The 15,845-nt window shown below is 36.4% G+C and overlaps 1 protein-coding gene and 1 long non-coding RNA gene across 5 annotated transcripts in view; one reads left to right on the top strand and one right to left on the bottom strand.

The window, feature by feature from the left end:
- Positions 1-324, bottom strand: part of RICTOR (RPTOR independent companion of MTOR complex 2) — a 107,859-nt gene extending 107,535 nt beyond the window's left edge. For all 4 annotated transcript variants that reach the window (XM_045787308.2, XM_045787310.2, XM_045787309.2 and 1 more), the window contains exons 1-2: positions 229-324; positions 10-57 (exon numbers count right to left, since the gene is read on the bottom strand). In XM_045787308.2, coding sequence (XP_045643264.1) covers positions 10-57; positions 229-277 — 97 coding nt within the window. In that variant the 5' untranslated portion in view covers positions 278-324. The remainder of the gene's footprint in view (positions 1-9; positions 58-228) is intronic.
- Positions 325-411: 87 nt separating this feature from the next.
- LOC148108867 (uncharacterized) lies at positions 412-8,600 on the top strand. The gene is made up of 3 exons (XR_015726873.1): positions 412-626; positions 1,499-1,640; positions 6,485-8,600. It is a non-coding gene; the product is annotated as an uncharacterized LOC148108867 (long non-coding RNA).
- Positions 8,601-15,845: the final 7,245 nt, after the last annotated feature.

The raw sequence follows: 15,845 nt of genomic DNA, 5'->3' as shown, positions 1-15,845 counted from the left end.
CCGCGTTACCTCGGGTCAGATCCAGCGGGACGTTCTCCTCGCCGCTGTCATTCCGCCCTGCGCGAAACAGACACACAGCTCCAATTAGGATTCACTCGCAGGCCAGCGGCGGCAACCCTGGCTCCGGCCAGCGCCCCTAATCGCTCCCCTTGCCCACGGCCAGGGAGAGGCAAGAGCCAGGGGTCGCGGGCCCCAGGCGGTGGGGAGTGAGGGTTGCAACGGGCTTACCTCGTATTCGGAGGTTCTTAAGCGAGCGGCCGCGGCCGATCGCCGCCATATTGACGGGTTTCAGTCACAACACCGGAAACCTCGCCCAATCGCGCGAGAACCCCTTCCCCTCCCCGCGCGCCGCGCCCGCCCCCCGCGGCATCTCCCCCGCCCCTCTGCGGCGGCGGGCGGCGGGTGGTGCCGGCTCTGCCCGGGGCGTGGAGGGAACGTGGTTCCGACCCAGGGTCTCCATGGGGCTCCCGGCGTGCGCACCCGTCCGCCCGCCCGCCTGGGAGCTCGAGGTCGCGGCTACACGCCTGGCCCTCCGAGAGCAAGTCTCCGGGAGGCGGCATTTCCCACGAGGGGAATCCCATTGATGGAGTTTGCAGCGTGGAGGATGCTTCCCCTCCAGTGCCGCGGTAACCGTAATCAGAGCCGAAGCGAGCCGGAGGCCGGGATGCGGCCGCTCGCCACCTGCGGAAACCATCCTGCCCCATCTCCAGTTTGCTTTCAAGCCTTCCCTTCCTTATTGATCAGTTCAAACGATGTTTATTAAAAAACAAAGCTGCGCACGGTTTTAACAACTCAAATCCCTTCCTAGAGTCGCTTTGCTCTAACCAAGTTAACATGTAACAAAGTTTGTTTTCCACCCTCGTTCTGACCACCGTGCTAAGCAGCTTTACACTTGATCTTCAAAACCACACTTAGCCAGGAGAACTTCTCTAAGAGGAAGTTGTCGGGTGGACGTTTCGTTTTCGACCGCCTGGCCCAGGCCGGGAGAAGGGAATTAACAAGCCGCTAGTGCGAGGTGGTCGTCCCGGACGGTGGGGGAGATTGTTCCCGCGCAGGCGCGGGCGCCGGGAGGCCGGGGGAGAGGGTTTCCTCTGCCTGCAACCGAGCAGACACAGCTGAATGCTGAGTTGGGTTTTCTGTCTGTGTAGCTCTTGAACACTGGCTGATGTAGATGTTGTGGGTTAATATTTTTTTATACATACACCTAATAATTATTAACTATAGAGATTTCAGTTCTGGAAACTTTTATCTAATTAATATATATACACCTGGCCTCTGACCCAGCAACTTTCTCTTAAAGTAGACTAACTTTAAAGAGAGGGTGAGTATTGTGCCGCCTCCTACTCCTAGTCTTTTTATTACGTGACTCTGGAAGTTAAACAGTGGAGATCTTGCTTTAACCAGCTCTCTTCTCACAGTTAACGCAATGTCCAGGATAAATAAATGTTCAACAAATAATCGGTTTGATGAGTAAGTGCCTTGGATTCCTTTGTTCCAGTGCTCTTTTTGCTGGTAAAAGAAAGAAAGAAAGAAAGAAAGAAAGAAAGAAAGAAAGAAAGAAAGAAAGAAAGAAAGCAATATTGGAGATATAATTGCCGTTGTTTATAATAGTGAGCAATTGGAAACACAGATGACCAAAGGTGGGACTATGCAAATTATTACAACCATTAAAAACGATGTAGGTCTAGTATATTTATGGAAAATAAGGTTCATGATTTTAAAGCAACAGATTACAAAATTCCCTTTTTCATACACGTTTAAAATACGTATAAATTAAAATTATATGTTATAAAATATTTTACATATCTATGTACATAGAAAAGAGTCTGAGAAGATATACATCAAAATGTTAACTAATTTTTTTCCTTCCAGTTGTCGAATTACACATACGGTTTTTCTTGTTTGCTGTCTATAGTCTAAATGTCCTGTAATTAATATATATCTAGTGTAAAATAAGTAAAAGTTATAAAAAGAAAAATAAAAGCAGCATACAGTAGCATCATCAGGAAAATAAAAGAGGAACACTGCTTCCTTAGACTATCATCTGTGCATATATTCCAGATCCTTTTCTTATTAATTAGGTCTACAATCAGATATCTGCTCCTAATGTTGCCCTTGTATTCAATGGTGCAACACAATTAGAATACTTTTTAAAAATTTCTCCTGACATAACTACTATAATTTTGGTAACAACAAACTTTGCTCTTGCTCTTGTAGCTTTTAGGTCTTGGTGCAAATTTATTTATTCTAGTTACAACCTAAGGCAAAAATTACAAAATTTGAGGTCTGGTTGGGACATTAAAAATTTGCATTTCGTCCTTCCATGTATCACATTTCACCATTTTAGAAAAGTAGAAATCCGTGGAAATTCTACCAGATTCTTAGAATTGTTTCAATGTTCAACCAACCCTTCTTATCCTGTATTTTGTCCCTATTTATTCTAAATTAACCCCTTCCCAATACAATTTAACTTCATCTTCTCCTCCATTCTTTCGTGAAGGTTGAGTACAACTAACTGATCCACTTTTACATTACTTAAGGTACAAGAAAGCCTGAATTTAATAACCTTTCATCTTTGTAACTGTACGTTCCTACTTGAAGATCATTATTCAACTATTCCATCTCTTTCAAGAGGAAAAAAAAATCATTTTTCCCCAATCTTACAATGAAACTAGTTTTTCTTCTATTACTATCTCAGTCATTTAAGTGGCTGTGTTCTTCACATTTGTTGTTAAGGTGAATAATAGAATTTCTGGTAAAAAGAACAAGTCTTAGTGTTTGCAAATGACACTCAACTGGGAAGTAGGAGTTTAGGTAAATTTTAGTAAAGAATACATTTCACAATGTTGTGTTTGCTTTTTAAACAATACATTATTGATTCAGCTTATTTGTTCGAATCTCTAAGTTATCTTCTATACTTGCCAATAGCTAGCCATTCCTCTTTTTGAAACTTGTTTTTCTTCCTTGTTTATTTTAGCCCACCCCTATGTTTTACTCCTTTTGTTTACTTCTTACTATTTCTCCAATTTTCCGGGTCATTTTGGTTCTAATCTGGTCATTGAGAATGTGACTTCCTCTTCTTAGTTTTCATTTCCCAACTAGGTTTCATTTGCTGTGTGAATGAAATGTCTTTTCTCATAGTATTAGTCACTGATAAAAAATGTTGTATGAGATTGGGTCCAGGACCACACCTCTGAGAGTAACTGCTTGATTCTGAAGATAAATGACTCCATTGATAATCACTATCTGGGTTCTATTCTCTATCCTGTTACACAAAGTTAATAATTCTAGTTTATAAACCAAATTTTATCAGTTTCGGGTACAGAGATAATGTTGAACAGAAACAAAGTCTTGCCAAAATCTTAGTTCCCTTTGTCTATCTGCCGTGCTACATAGGCCATCCAAAGATAAAGCGAGTAAAAAACCACAACATTTGATGGCCTGTTTTTTTGGTAATTTCTCTTTATAGTTAAACCACATGTTTAAAATCTAGATAAAGAACACTAAAATGACGGGCAATGGACTAAAATCAAATGTTGTCATCTTGCACGGTGTTGATTATGAAGATTCAGCCTTGGTCTTGTTTGCCTTTTAATTGTTCCTTTAAATTTTAAGCTCTGTCTCAAAATAGCAGGAAGTAGCCTCTTAGTATAGTTCCTTTAAATTTTAATTTCTGTTTCAAAATCTCTTGAGAATTTCATTTTAGAAAAATTCTGTAAGGTATAAAGGCACTCTATAAAAACATTTTTAAATAGGGTATGAGCCTATGTTTGTGAAAGAAGGATACATACATTCAGAAAAAATTTGGAAGGGTATGCACTAAAATTTCAACAGTGATTATCTCTAGTAGAATTTTGAGTGGCTTTTATCTTTTTCATTTTAACTTTTCTAAAACAAATTTTTACTTATATAATTTTTTTAAGAAAAATTATTTTAGAGAAATTTTTCTGGCTATTATAAATCACAGTGATAAACATCTCATTATAATAATGTGCTAAGCAATGGACCTACCAAATTATTTGTATATGCCTCTCATCATTTAAAAAAGAACATTTGTGCACACACTCTGATACATATTATTTACTTTTTTTTTTTTTAAGATTTTATTTTTAAAGTAATCTCTACACCCAACATGGGACTCGAACGTACAACCCTAAGATCAAGTGTCACATGCTCTACTGACTGAGTCAGCCAGGCGCCCCTACTTTTTTTTTAATTAAATAAGACATAAAACAGAAGAATGAAATAAAGATGGTTGAATGTAAATTTTAATGTTACTTTACTAATGACACTAATAACAACAATGGGGCTGGATATACTTTATTATTTTTTAAATTTCCTGTTTAATACTTTGTGATATAGCAATTGAAAAGTCCAATTCTAAGAAGAGTTTATTTGGATGTTCAGTTTTAGTAGCTGAAATCTCACAATATACCAAGTTGTTTTGTTTTTTTTTTTAATGGAAGATCTACTCTACTGGCTGAAGTTTCTAAACCACACACTTGTTTTTGAATTCCACAATCAGTTATACAGAGGTTTTTTATGTAATTTGGCTAATAAATGCCCATCTTTCCTAATGTCAATTCATTTTTATAGCAAACTGGAAGGCATACCATTTAGAAATGTTTAGCAAATGATTTAAAAATGGTTTCAAAACTCTTCATCTGGAAGATTTTAGCAGGTTAGAAAACCGTTTCCATGGTTTTTATGTGTGTAGGTATAAAAATTTATATAAGTGACGCATTTATATTTTCAATTGTTTTCAGAAAAAAAAAATCACAAAACTGTGGAAACGTTTCCAAGTATTTATTTTCTAAATGCTCCCTCCTCGCACAGATTTCTTTTGAAAAGTAATAAGATCTGGGGTGCCTGGGTGGCTCAGTCGGTTAAGCATCTGTCTTTAGCTCAGGTCATGATCCCAGGGTCCTGGGATTGAGTTCAGCAGGGCTCCCTGCTCAGCAGAGAGCCTGCTTCTCCCTCTCCCTCTGCTCCTCCCCCTGGCTCGTTCTCTCTCTCTCTCTCTCTCTCTCTCTCTCATGAGAAGTTTTACAGATTTTAAAATCTTTAAAAGAAAAACAAAAGTAGAAAGATTCTTAGTTATTGTTATCACATTTACCTCGAAGGGAAAGATTAGATTAAATACATTTTTTTAAAACATCTGATAGGGGGGCGCCTGGGTGGCACAGTCATTAAGCATCTGCCTTCCACTCAGGGCGTGATCCCAGCATTCTGGGATCGAGCCCCACATCAGGCTCCTCTGCTGGGAGCCTGCTTCTTCCTCTCCCACTCCCCCTGCTTGTGTTCCCTCTCTCGCTGGCTGTCTCTCTCTGTCAAATAAATACATAAAATCTTAAAAACAAAACAAAACAAAAAAAAAACCAAACATCTGATAGATAACATGGTACTAGAAGCCACCAACCATTATGAAAAACAGTTTACCACTAAATAAATGTCAAACATCCTCATGGTGCAAAAGATTTTCATAGTCACTTTCTTTCTCTTTTCAGACAGAATTCAGCCAGTACCATAAACTAAGCCAAGTGTAGAAGCATCTATGCTTCTATCCAATTGCACAACAAAGTTTCCATATGCGTTTTGTTTAAATATCTTTTTCTTCAAGTCTTCAGGTTTTTGGTCCTTTTTTTTTCTTTCTTTCTGTCTTGGTTGACCAATAGGACTGCATTTTAGTTTGTCAGTAAATTTTGTTCTTTGTGCTTTTTTTTTTCAGTCATTTTTTACCATAGCAGGAAATGCCAGTATATTCCCCACTGATATGTACCTTTTTGTCTGTTGCTAAGAATAAGTTCCTCTTTTTCCAAAGTATTAGATTCAATACTACATGACATCACACATCATTGAAAAAATATGGAAAACTATCTTCATGTTCTGAATGTTTATTTTTAAATATTTTGCAAATCAAATAGCTTTATACTATCATTAGCTAACATCTCAAAGACCAATATACACTTAGACTTAAGTAATAATAAAGGATAATCTACATAAATTCATATTTTACATGGCCTTAATCTCCATTTTAAAAAATTGTGGCTGACATTGTGACATCTGATTTCATTGCCATTGCTTTTTTCTTGTAATGATGTTGATAAAATGTTAATATCAGGAGAAAAGGTAACTGAGCTTCCATATTTTAAAAACTGTGACTTTATTACTTACAAAAGTATGTAACTTTTGTTACATATGCGCAGTTTCTTTGCAATATTCTTTTAAGCCAAGTTTCCATTTGATAAAGGGTAGTTTAAAATATGCCCTTTAAAATATGCCCCTTGGCCATATACCCAAGTGGAAAAATTTTTCAGGGAAGTGTAACTCCTCTGAGTTGCAGAACTCCCTATCTTCCCACAGGATACTTTCTATGACTCATGCTAATTTTACCTGCAAAAGCTGACCAAATGACTGCTCCATTGTTAAATCTGCAGAATATATATCGATAGTTTATTTTTTCTCTTCTTTTCTTTTTTTTTAGCTAAAGAAAATCTCCAGAATTTCTCCACCAGAAAACAAAAACAAAACAGTATACTAAAATTAGAGGAACAGTGTGAAAATAGAAAACTGGAAAAGCAGAGTTATCTAGAGGAGAAATGCCAATTGCATACCCATGATCTGAGATGAAGGCACTACCAGAGGTAGAAAAGCAGAACCTGAGACTTCTGCATTAAGCCCAGGATCCTAGAAGTGGACCAAAGTGGACCCAGGTTGTGGTGCCCCCTGGCAGCCAGCAGTAGCAATTACAAATTCTTTCTGGAGAAAAGTATGCAAGACGTCCGCTCCTAGGCTCTTCACAAATTAAGATCAAACAAATAAAAGTTCATACTCAAAGATCATCAAACTCATTGGAAAAAGTCACCGTAAGGAAGAATCAGTAGAAATAAAAACTATAACTCACGGACTTCAAATATTGATAATCGAATATAAAGGAACTACATTTGAAATGATTATTTTTAATGAAGAACTTCTGATTTCATCCATGATGGAGAATGTGTATTAAATTCACTTTCCCATAGTAAACAACTATAAATTTAGACAAAATATGTGAACAACTGTTTTTAGGCATTGGACAATAGGTAATGTGGCACTATGACCTTGAAATAAAAGAAACAAACAAGGTGAACTCCACATTCTTTCTGGCTTTTTCCTGGGGACACCTTTCAAAACACAACGCAAAACTATGGAAACCAAATAGAGAACAGCTGTCTCGTAAGATGGAGGAAATAAAGATTGAAGTTCAGACATAAGGAGGCAATTGAAATTTGAGGGCAGAATACCAGAGAGGAGGAACCTGTACAGAATAGGAGCTCCAGAAACCTCTTGATTAGTTAGCAGAATTTTAAGCTGCACAAGTAGAGGGTGAGATTCTGGGGGCCTGTCAGAGAACAGCTCCTGGGGGCTCCAAACTAACTGAAGATTCCAGAGGTCGGTGGAAGATTGAAAAGACAATAGATCTTTAACCAGCAAGTAAAGAGCCTTTGGTAAACACCCTGAGCATTCAGTTAAGAACCCCCAGAAGGCTATAATTTAGAGAAAGGTTTGCATGGAGACCCCCAAAAGGTCATAACTTAAGGGAAAAGCTTCACTAGCCTAAAATAAATGCTGTTGCAGACATAGCCAAACAAAACCTAAAATCAAATCTCAACAGGATCAAGCTGATCTTCCAGTAAATTAATGAAGAGGGTAAAACCCCCAGAACTCATTAAAAAGAAAACAGCAATAGCCAAACTCTCAAACACATAGCATTTACAATGTAAAGCATATAATAAAAATTGTACTAGATGTGAAAAATCAGAAGAATGTGAATCATCATCATGAGGAAAAAATAGTCATTGAATACAGACCAAGAAATCACACAGACATCAGAATGAGCAGAATTTTATAAATATGGTTAGAGATTTAAGAGAAAAGCAGGACGTAAGCAGTGATCAAATGGGGGCCCTTACTAGAGAAACGCATACTATAAAAAAGAACCATGTGAAAATTGTGGAAATAAAAAGCATATAATATAAAAAATGTAAAAATCCACCAGGCGGTGACACAAAAAAGGGGGAGTGGTCAGTGGGTTGAACACAGACCAACAGAAAGAATGAGGAAGAAAAAGACCAAAAAGAAAAAAGAAAAGAACCATAGTTAAAAAAAATCAAACTGTCTGAAATATGTGTAATTGGACTCCCAGGAGAAGTGGAGAGAAAGATTACAGCAGAAAAAAAAGACCTGAAGAAACAATGGTTGAAATGTTCCAAATTTGATAAAAAATGTCAAGACACAGATCCAAAAAGCTGAATGAGTCACAAATAAACACAAAGAAAACCATTCCCAGACATATAATAGTCAAATTGCCAAATACCAAAGCTAAAGAGAAACATCTTTAAAGTGATCAGAGAACAAAAGGCAAATAAACTACAGGCAATAATAAGAAGAATTACTGCTGACATCTAGTCAGAAACAATGCGGGCCAGAACTCAATCAAATGACAGTGTTAAAGTGAAAAAGGAGAGAAATATCTAGATTCTACATCTGATAAGATCAATCTTCAAAAATGAAAGTAAGATAAATTTTCAGATTTTAAACAACTGAAATAAATTGTCATAAGCATGTGTTTTAAAATAAATGTTGAGGTTCTGCAGACCAAAAGGGAAATAATAGCAGATGGAAATGCAGATCTACATGAATGGACAAAAAAATGCAGAAAATGGTTTATATATAGGTAAATAAATTATTAGATAATTTCTCATTTAGAGCAAAGGCAATACAGTGTATTGTGTGTTTAAATTGTAGAAGCAAAATGCATGACAAAAATCAGACTGTTCAAAGGTTCTCATATTATATATGAAATAGTACAATATTAGTTCAAGGAAGGCAATGATTAGTTAAAAAGATATACAAATAAATTGCTACCTAGGAAATTTCTAGGAAATTCCTACATCAATTACCATATTAAAAGTAAGTAAATTATGCACTTCCTGATTTCAAAATTTACTACAAAACTGTAGTAATTAAGACAGTGTGGTATTGGCATAAGGACAGATAAAAGCAAGAAGCAGATAGATAGCTAGAAGACCTGAGTAATTCTATCAACCACTTTACCTGATTGACATTTATAGACACTCAACAACAGCAGAATACCCACTCTTTTAGAGTGCAGATGGAATATTCACCAAGATAGACCACAATCTGGGACATAAAACAAATTTTAACAAATTTGAAAAATTGAAATCATATAAAGCATGGTTTTGGACCTTAACAAAATTAAACTAGAAATCAATAACACAAAAAGGGCTAGAATAGTCCCAAATGTTTAGAAATTGAACAGCAAAAGGCACATTCCTAATTAACCCATAGGATGAAGTAAATTGAAAGGTAAAGGAAAATGTATTTTGAATTATATAGAAATGAAAATATAACATGCCAAAATGTTTGGCATGGAGCTAAATCAGAGAAATGAATAGCATTAAATGTTTACACTAAAAAAATGAAGGTCTCGAATCAGTGGTTTATGTTTCTACCTTAGGAAAATAGGAAAACAACAGCCAATTAAATCCAAAGCAAGTAAAGGGAAGTCAATTTTTTAAAAAATGAACTAAAAAGCTGTTTCTTTGAAATAACTAATTGATAAATTTCTAGCCAGACTGATCAAGAGAAAAGAAGGAAGGGGCCGCCTGGGTGGCACAGCGGTTAAGCGTCTGCCTTCGGCTCAGGGCGTGATCCCGGTGTTCTGGGATCGAGCCCCACATCAGGCTCCTCCGCTATGAGCCTGCTTCTTCCTCTCCCACTCCCCCTGCCTGTGTTCCCTCTCTCGCTGGCCGTCTCTGTCTCTGTCGAATAAATAAAATCTTTAAAAAAAAAAAAGAGAGAGAGAGAGAGAGAAAAGAAGGAAGCTACAAATCACAAATAGCAAAAGAGAAAGGATATTACTAAGGAACCCTACAGATATTAAAGGACGAATGGACAGATTCCTTTAAAGATACAAAATACCAAAGCTTATTCAAGAAGTTATTTTGTAGGTATTAACAAAATGATTCTAAAGTTTATGGAAAGATAAAAAGTGTAGAATTGCCAACACAATACTGAGGAAGAACGAAGTTGGAGGACCCACATTATTTATTTTCAGGATTTACTATAAAGCTATGGGGAAGGCAGGGTCAATTTTAGACATAAATTAATTGAACAGAAACAAAGAGCTCAGATCCATCTATGCACACCTATGTCTATATCATCTCTAGCTCTAGCTCTGGATCTATCTATAGCTATGTGTTCAATTAATTTTTGACAAAGCTACAAAGGCAATTGAATGTAGAAAGGATAGTCTTTCAATAAATGGCATTGAATCACCTGGATAGCCATATAATAGATAATAAGCCTTGATCTACACCTCACACTCTATATAAAAATGAACTCAAAATGGATCATAGACCTAAATATAAAACCCCAAACCACAAAACTTCTAGAAGACAACAGGAAAAAAATCTGTGATCTTGGCTGAGGTGAAGATTTCTTAGATACGATACCAGAGGCATGGTCAGTATGAGAAAAAATGGATAGACTGGATTTCACCAATAGGAAGAACTTTTGTTTTGGGGAAGACGATTTTAAGAATATAAAAAGACAAACTACAGACTGAGAAATTTTTTTTAATTGAGGTATGATTGACAAAAGGATTTCTACCATCAAGCTAACAACACCTTCCTTACCTCACATATTTACCATTATAACTGTTGCTATTGCTGTTGAGAATTCTTAAGTTCTATTGTTTTAGCAAATTTCAATTACACAATACAGTATTATCACCTATGGTCATTATATGATACATTAGTTTCTCAGAACTTGTTCCCCTTTTTTTAAAATTTAATTTATTTGTTTTAAGTAATCTCTACACCCAACATGGGGCTCAAACTCATGACCATGAGATCAAGAGTCACATGCTTCATGGACTGAGCCAATCAGGTGCCCCAGATCTTATTCCTCTTCTAACTGAAAGATTGTAGCCTTTCACCAGCCTCTTTCTATTTCCCTCACCCTCCAGTTCCTGGCAATCACCAATCTACTCTCTGTTTCCATGGGTTTGGTTTTTAGATTCCACATATAAGTGGGATCCTGCAGTATTTGTTTTTCTCTGTCTGGCTTATTTCACTTAGCATAATGCCTTCCAGTTTCATTCATGTTGTTGCAAATGGCAGGATTTTCTTCTTTTTAAAGGCTGAATAATAAATGTTATTAAATATGTAAAGACACTTAAATTGTTTTTATACCTTGGTTATTGTGAATAATGTTGTATGAACATGAGAGTACAGGTATCTCTTTGAGATAATGATTTGTTTCCTTTAGATATATACCCAGAAGTGAAATTGCTGGATTATATGGTAGTTTTATTTTTAATTTCTTTTTTTTTTTAAAGATTTTATTTATTTATTTGACAGAGAGAGAGACAGCCAGCGAGAGAGGGAACACAAGCAGGGGGAGTGGGAGAGGGAGAAGCAGGCTCCCAGCTAGATCCCAGAACATTGGGATCACACCCTGAGCCGAAGACAGACGCTAACTGACTGAGCCACCCAGGCGCCCCTATTTTTAATTTCTTGAGGAACTTTCATATCGTTTTCCATCTTGGCTGTACCAGTTTACATTCCCATCAGCAGTAATCAAATTTCCTTTTTCTTCATATCCTAGCCAGTATTTCTTATCTCTTGTCCTTTCGGTAATAGACATCCTAACAGGTGTGAGGTAATATCCCATCATGGTTTTAACTTGTATTTTCCTGATGATTAGTGATGTTGAGCATCTTTTCATGTACTTGTTGGCCATCTGTATGTCTTCTTAGGAAAAATGTTTATTGACATCTTTATTCATTTTAAATTGGGTTATTTATTTTTTATTTTTTATTCTGTTTTGGGTTTGGTTTGGTTTCTTTTGTTTTGTTTTGTTTGTTTGTTTGCTAGTGAGCAGTATGTGTTCCTTGTACATTTTGGATATTAACTTCTTATTAGATATGTAGTTTGCAAACATTTTCTCCCATTTCATAGGTTGCCTTTTTATTTTGTTGCTGGCTTCTTTTGCTGTGCAGAAGCTTTTGATTTTGATGTAGTCCTAATTGTTTATTTTCCTTTTGTTGTCTTTACTTTTGATTGATGACAACATGGCACAAGGAAATTTTTAGAAATGATGAAATGGTTCTATTTTTATTTATAGTGGTGGTTATGTGACACTGTGTGTTTGTTAAACTTACAGAACTGTATATTTAAAGGGTCAAGTTTAGCTGTACATAATTTCTACATCAGTAAAAAAATGAAAATAACAAAAACCGTTATTCCAAGGGATAGAAAATATATGGAGTGTAGTATGAGAAGGTCTAAAATACTTTAATAGGATTCGTAGAAGGAAATAATTGAGAGAATAAAAAGATCCAATATTTAAAGAGATTATGGCTTACATTTTTTAGGATTTGTGAAAGACAAAATTGGCAAATAGGGGAGAGAAAACATATGCCAATCAGGATAAATAAAAGGAAATCCACACCTAGACACTATATAGTGAAGACAAAGACAAAGAAATCTTAAAACAATTGCAGAAGAAAGACAACCTACGAGTCTAGAATTGAAATAATTGTAGTCTCCTTCGCAAATATAATAGATGCCAGGAGACAGAAAAGTTATCTTTAAAGTGGTAAACAAATAAAACTGTCAACCAAAGTTTCTGTACTTATAAAAAAATCTGTCTTTAAATAACATGAAAAATAAAGATATTTTTAGATAATCAAAAAGTGGCAGGGTTCACCTCCAAAAGACATGACCATTGAAGCTTTCATTATATGTATTTCAAGAAGAAGAAAATGGCCCTGGAAAGATAGTCTGAAATAAAAGAAACAGTGAGGAGTAAAAAATTGGTAAATCATGTAGACACATTTAAGCAAATGTAGTCCGTATTTAATAACAATATTTAAATACTGGGGATTAAAAAGGAAAGAAAATACTACAGTAATGGCCTGCCATTAAGGAGTGGGTGATCTTAGCTAAACAATCTAAAGCTCTCATGTGGTTTCAGGGAGGAGTTAAGTAATTGATCAGCTTCAGACTTTGTGAAGTTTGCAGGAAAAAATATAAGGGGAATCACTAAAAGAAGGGTAACAGTCATAGTATAGAATGTGCGCATGAGTGAAGTGGGGTGAGGGGAACGAATGAAGAGAATCAAGAAAGGAAGAGATAAATCAGCCTCCAAAAAAGACAAGGAGGAGAACAAAGACACATAGAAAAAAACCTAACAAACAGAAAGGGCAATGTAAAATAGGAAACAATTCTTAATATGTATAAGTGGATAGAAAACTGTGAGTTTATCAGTTAAAAGGTAGAAATTGTTAGATTAATTTTAAAAATCCAACTATATGGTGTTTCCTAGAGATACACTAAAATCAAAAAAAGGAAAAAATGAAAAGATGAAAATTATATATAAGATGAAAGCTCGGTAGCTGTATTAATATCAGAAAATAGACTAAGTCAAAAACCTTAATTAGTGATTGAAAATGTCCCAACATAGTGAAAAAAGGCTTAATTATAAAGAAGACTTCAAATCACAGATTCATACATACTTAATAAAATAGTCTCATTAAGTGATAGAAATAGAGATATTGACTCGCTGGTCATCACAGTGGGAGATTCCAACACACTTCCTAAATTATTGTTAGTTTAGGCACACTCCTCTCATGATGAATACTATTCAAACTTGAGTTTCTTACAAAGAGACATGTTGAAAAGAGCAAGCACGGAAGAGGACATAAGCAGGATTCCCTAGAAAAGAGGATCAGAAAAGTAGTATGCTTGTGTTTTTATTCACTGTCAGTGTAGAGATAACATCTGCCAGTTAAGAGAGGAGCTGTGGGACCATGGCTCAGCCACCGTTAAAAACAAAGGTCACAATCTGTGAGGTTCCATGTTTTCGAAAGAAGGAAAAATCATTACATGGTTGGTGCCAGTGGTTTTCATATCCTATTTTAGAATTTTCCTGAAGATCCCACTATAACATATTTATGAGAATCTTTTCTTTAAGGAAGCAGTTTGTAAGTGGAATGACTTTCTCGGACCGAAGTATCTGTTTCCATTCTACCACAGTACCCTCTTTCTTTTTCTTTTTCTTTCTTTCTTTCTTTCTTTCTTTCTTTCTTTCTTTCTTTCTTTCTTTCTTTCTTTCTTCTTTCTTTCTTTCTTTCTTTCTTTCTTTCTTTCTTTCTTTCTTTCTTTCTTTCTTTCTTTCTTTCTTCTTCGATATTATTTATTTATTTGACAGAGAGAGAGACACACACACACAGAGAGAGAGAATGAGCACAAGGAGGGGGAGCAGGAGAGGGAGAGGCAGACTCCCCTCTGAGTAGGGAGCCTGATTCGGGGCTGGGTTCCAGGACCCTGGGATCATGACCTGAGCCAAAGGCAGATGCTTAACCGACTGAGCCACCCAGGTGCCCCTCCCAGTACCCTCTTTCCAGATACACTTGGGAAACTGAGTTCGTAACCAGAAGGTATTTGTCAGCATGGAATCAGATAAATGATTTTTTGGGGAGAATATTTTGCTACTTTACATTTTCACAAATTATATCTAATATTCTGCATGAACTTTTCTGAACTAATTTATGTCTTTACTTTTCTCTTACTAACTCCTTCTAACAGTAATTATTTAAAAATTGCTGCCACAATTGTGAGAGTTTAAAAATTATTATGAATCCTCTTTTAGTACTATATTGATGCTTCTGAAGTCTAAACTTCCTGTAAAAAGTGCCCAAAGACTTGAAATTATCTGGTCAAATAGCAGCAATGCTCAGCATGAATATAGTGGACAGAAACACGGTTGTGTGGTCCTAGGAATGAGTCTCACAGCAGAAGCCAGCAGAAATGGAGCCTCGGCATATGATACAGAGTTGGCTTTGCATATTGTGGAGAGGGTTAGCCCGATCAAAAAAAAAAAAATGGTTTGGAGGAACTGCTTCTTTAAGGAGAAAAAAGATGGATATTTCCGGATGGGTTCAAAGAATTTAAAGTGAAAGCAAAACTTTAAAACTTCTAGAAGGAAATATAGGATATCTTCATGAGCTGGTAAAACTTAGAGTTTCTTAAATAAGACACAAAGAGCATTGGGCAATATCTATTCAAGTGGAGGATACGGATGTGCTACCAGTTAGCAGTTCCAATCCTGGCACATGCCGTAGAGAAAGCCTCATGCACCCGGGGAGATTCCAACATGAATGTCCGTAGTAACATTGTTTATGATAGCAGAAGTTGGGAACAACCTAACATGACTTCATTTTTTTAAAAAAGATGTTATCTATCTATTTATTTATTTATTTATTTGAGAGAGAGAGAGAGCACAAGCAGAGGGAGAAGCAGACTCCCCGCTGAGCAGGGAGCCCAATGCAGGGCTCCATCCCAGGATGCTGGAATCATGACCTGAGCCAAAGGCGGACGCTTAACTGACTGAGCCACCCAGGTGCCCCCTAACATGACTTTAGTAGAAAAACAGAAATATCTGTGGTTCTTTCCTTCAATAGGATGCTTGCTACACCTTTCCCAGACACAATGAGAAGTGACAAAAGCAGGTTGCAGAAAAGCACATACGGTATGATACTGGTCATATTCAATTTTAAGATACAGAAAAATAATACTTGAAACATTGTAAAGATATGTACACATGTAAGGGAAGTATAAAGAAATGCAGAGGAATAAGGAACACCAAAACCAGGTACTGGTTCTCTCTGAGGAGGGAAGGAAGGAATAAAATTGTGATGACGTACACAGGGATCTTTTAATGGACTCGTAGTGTTTTATTTAATGAGAAAATTAATGTTTGAAAGGTGACTGAGG

The sequence above is a fragment of the Ursus americanus genome, chromosome 15, assembly GCF_024610735.1.
Source record: "Ursus americanus isolate L20-20 chromosome 15, mUrsAme1.1.p, whole genome shotgun sequence".
Taxonomy (NCBI): Eukaryota; Metazoa; Chordata; class Mammalia; order Carnivora; family Ursidae; genus Ursus; species Ursus americanus.
The sequence above is the reverse complement of the archived record's forward strand: the minus strand, read 5'-3'. Positions and strand labels throughout refer to the sequence as shown.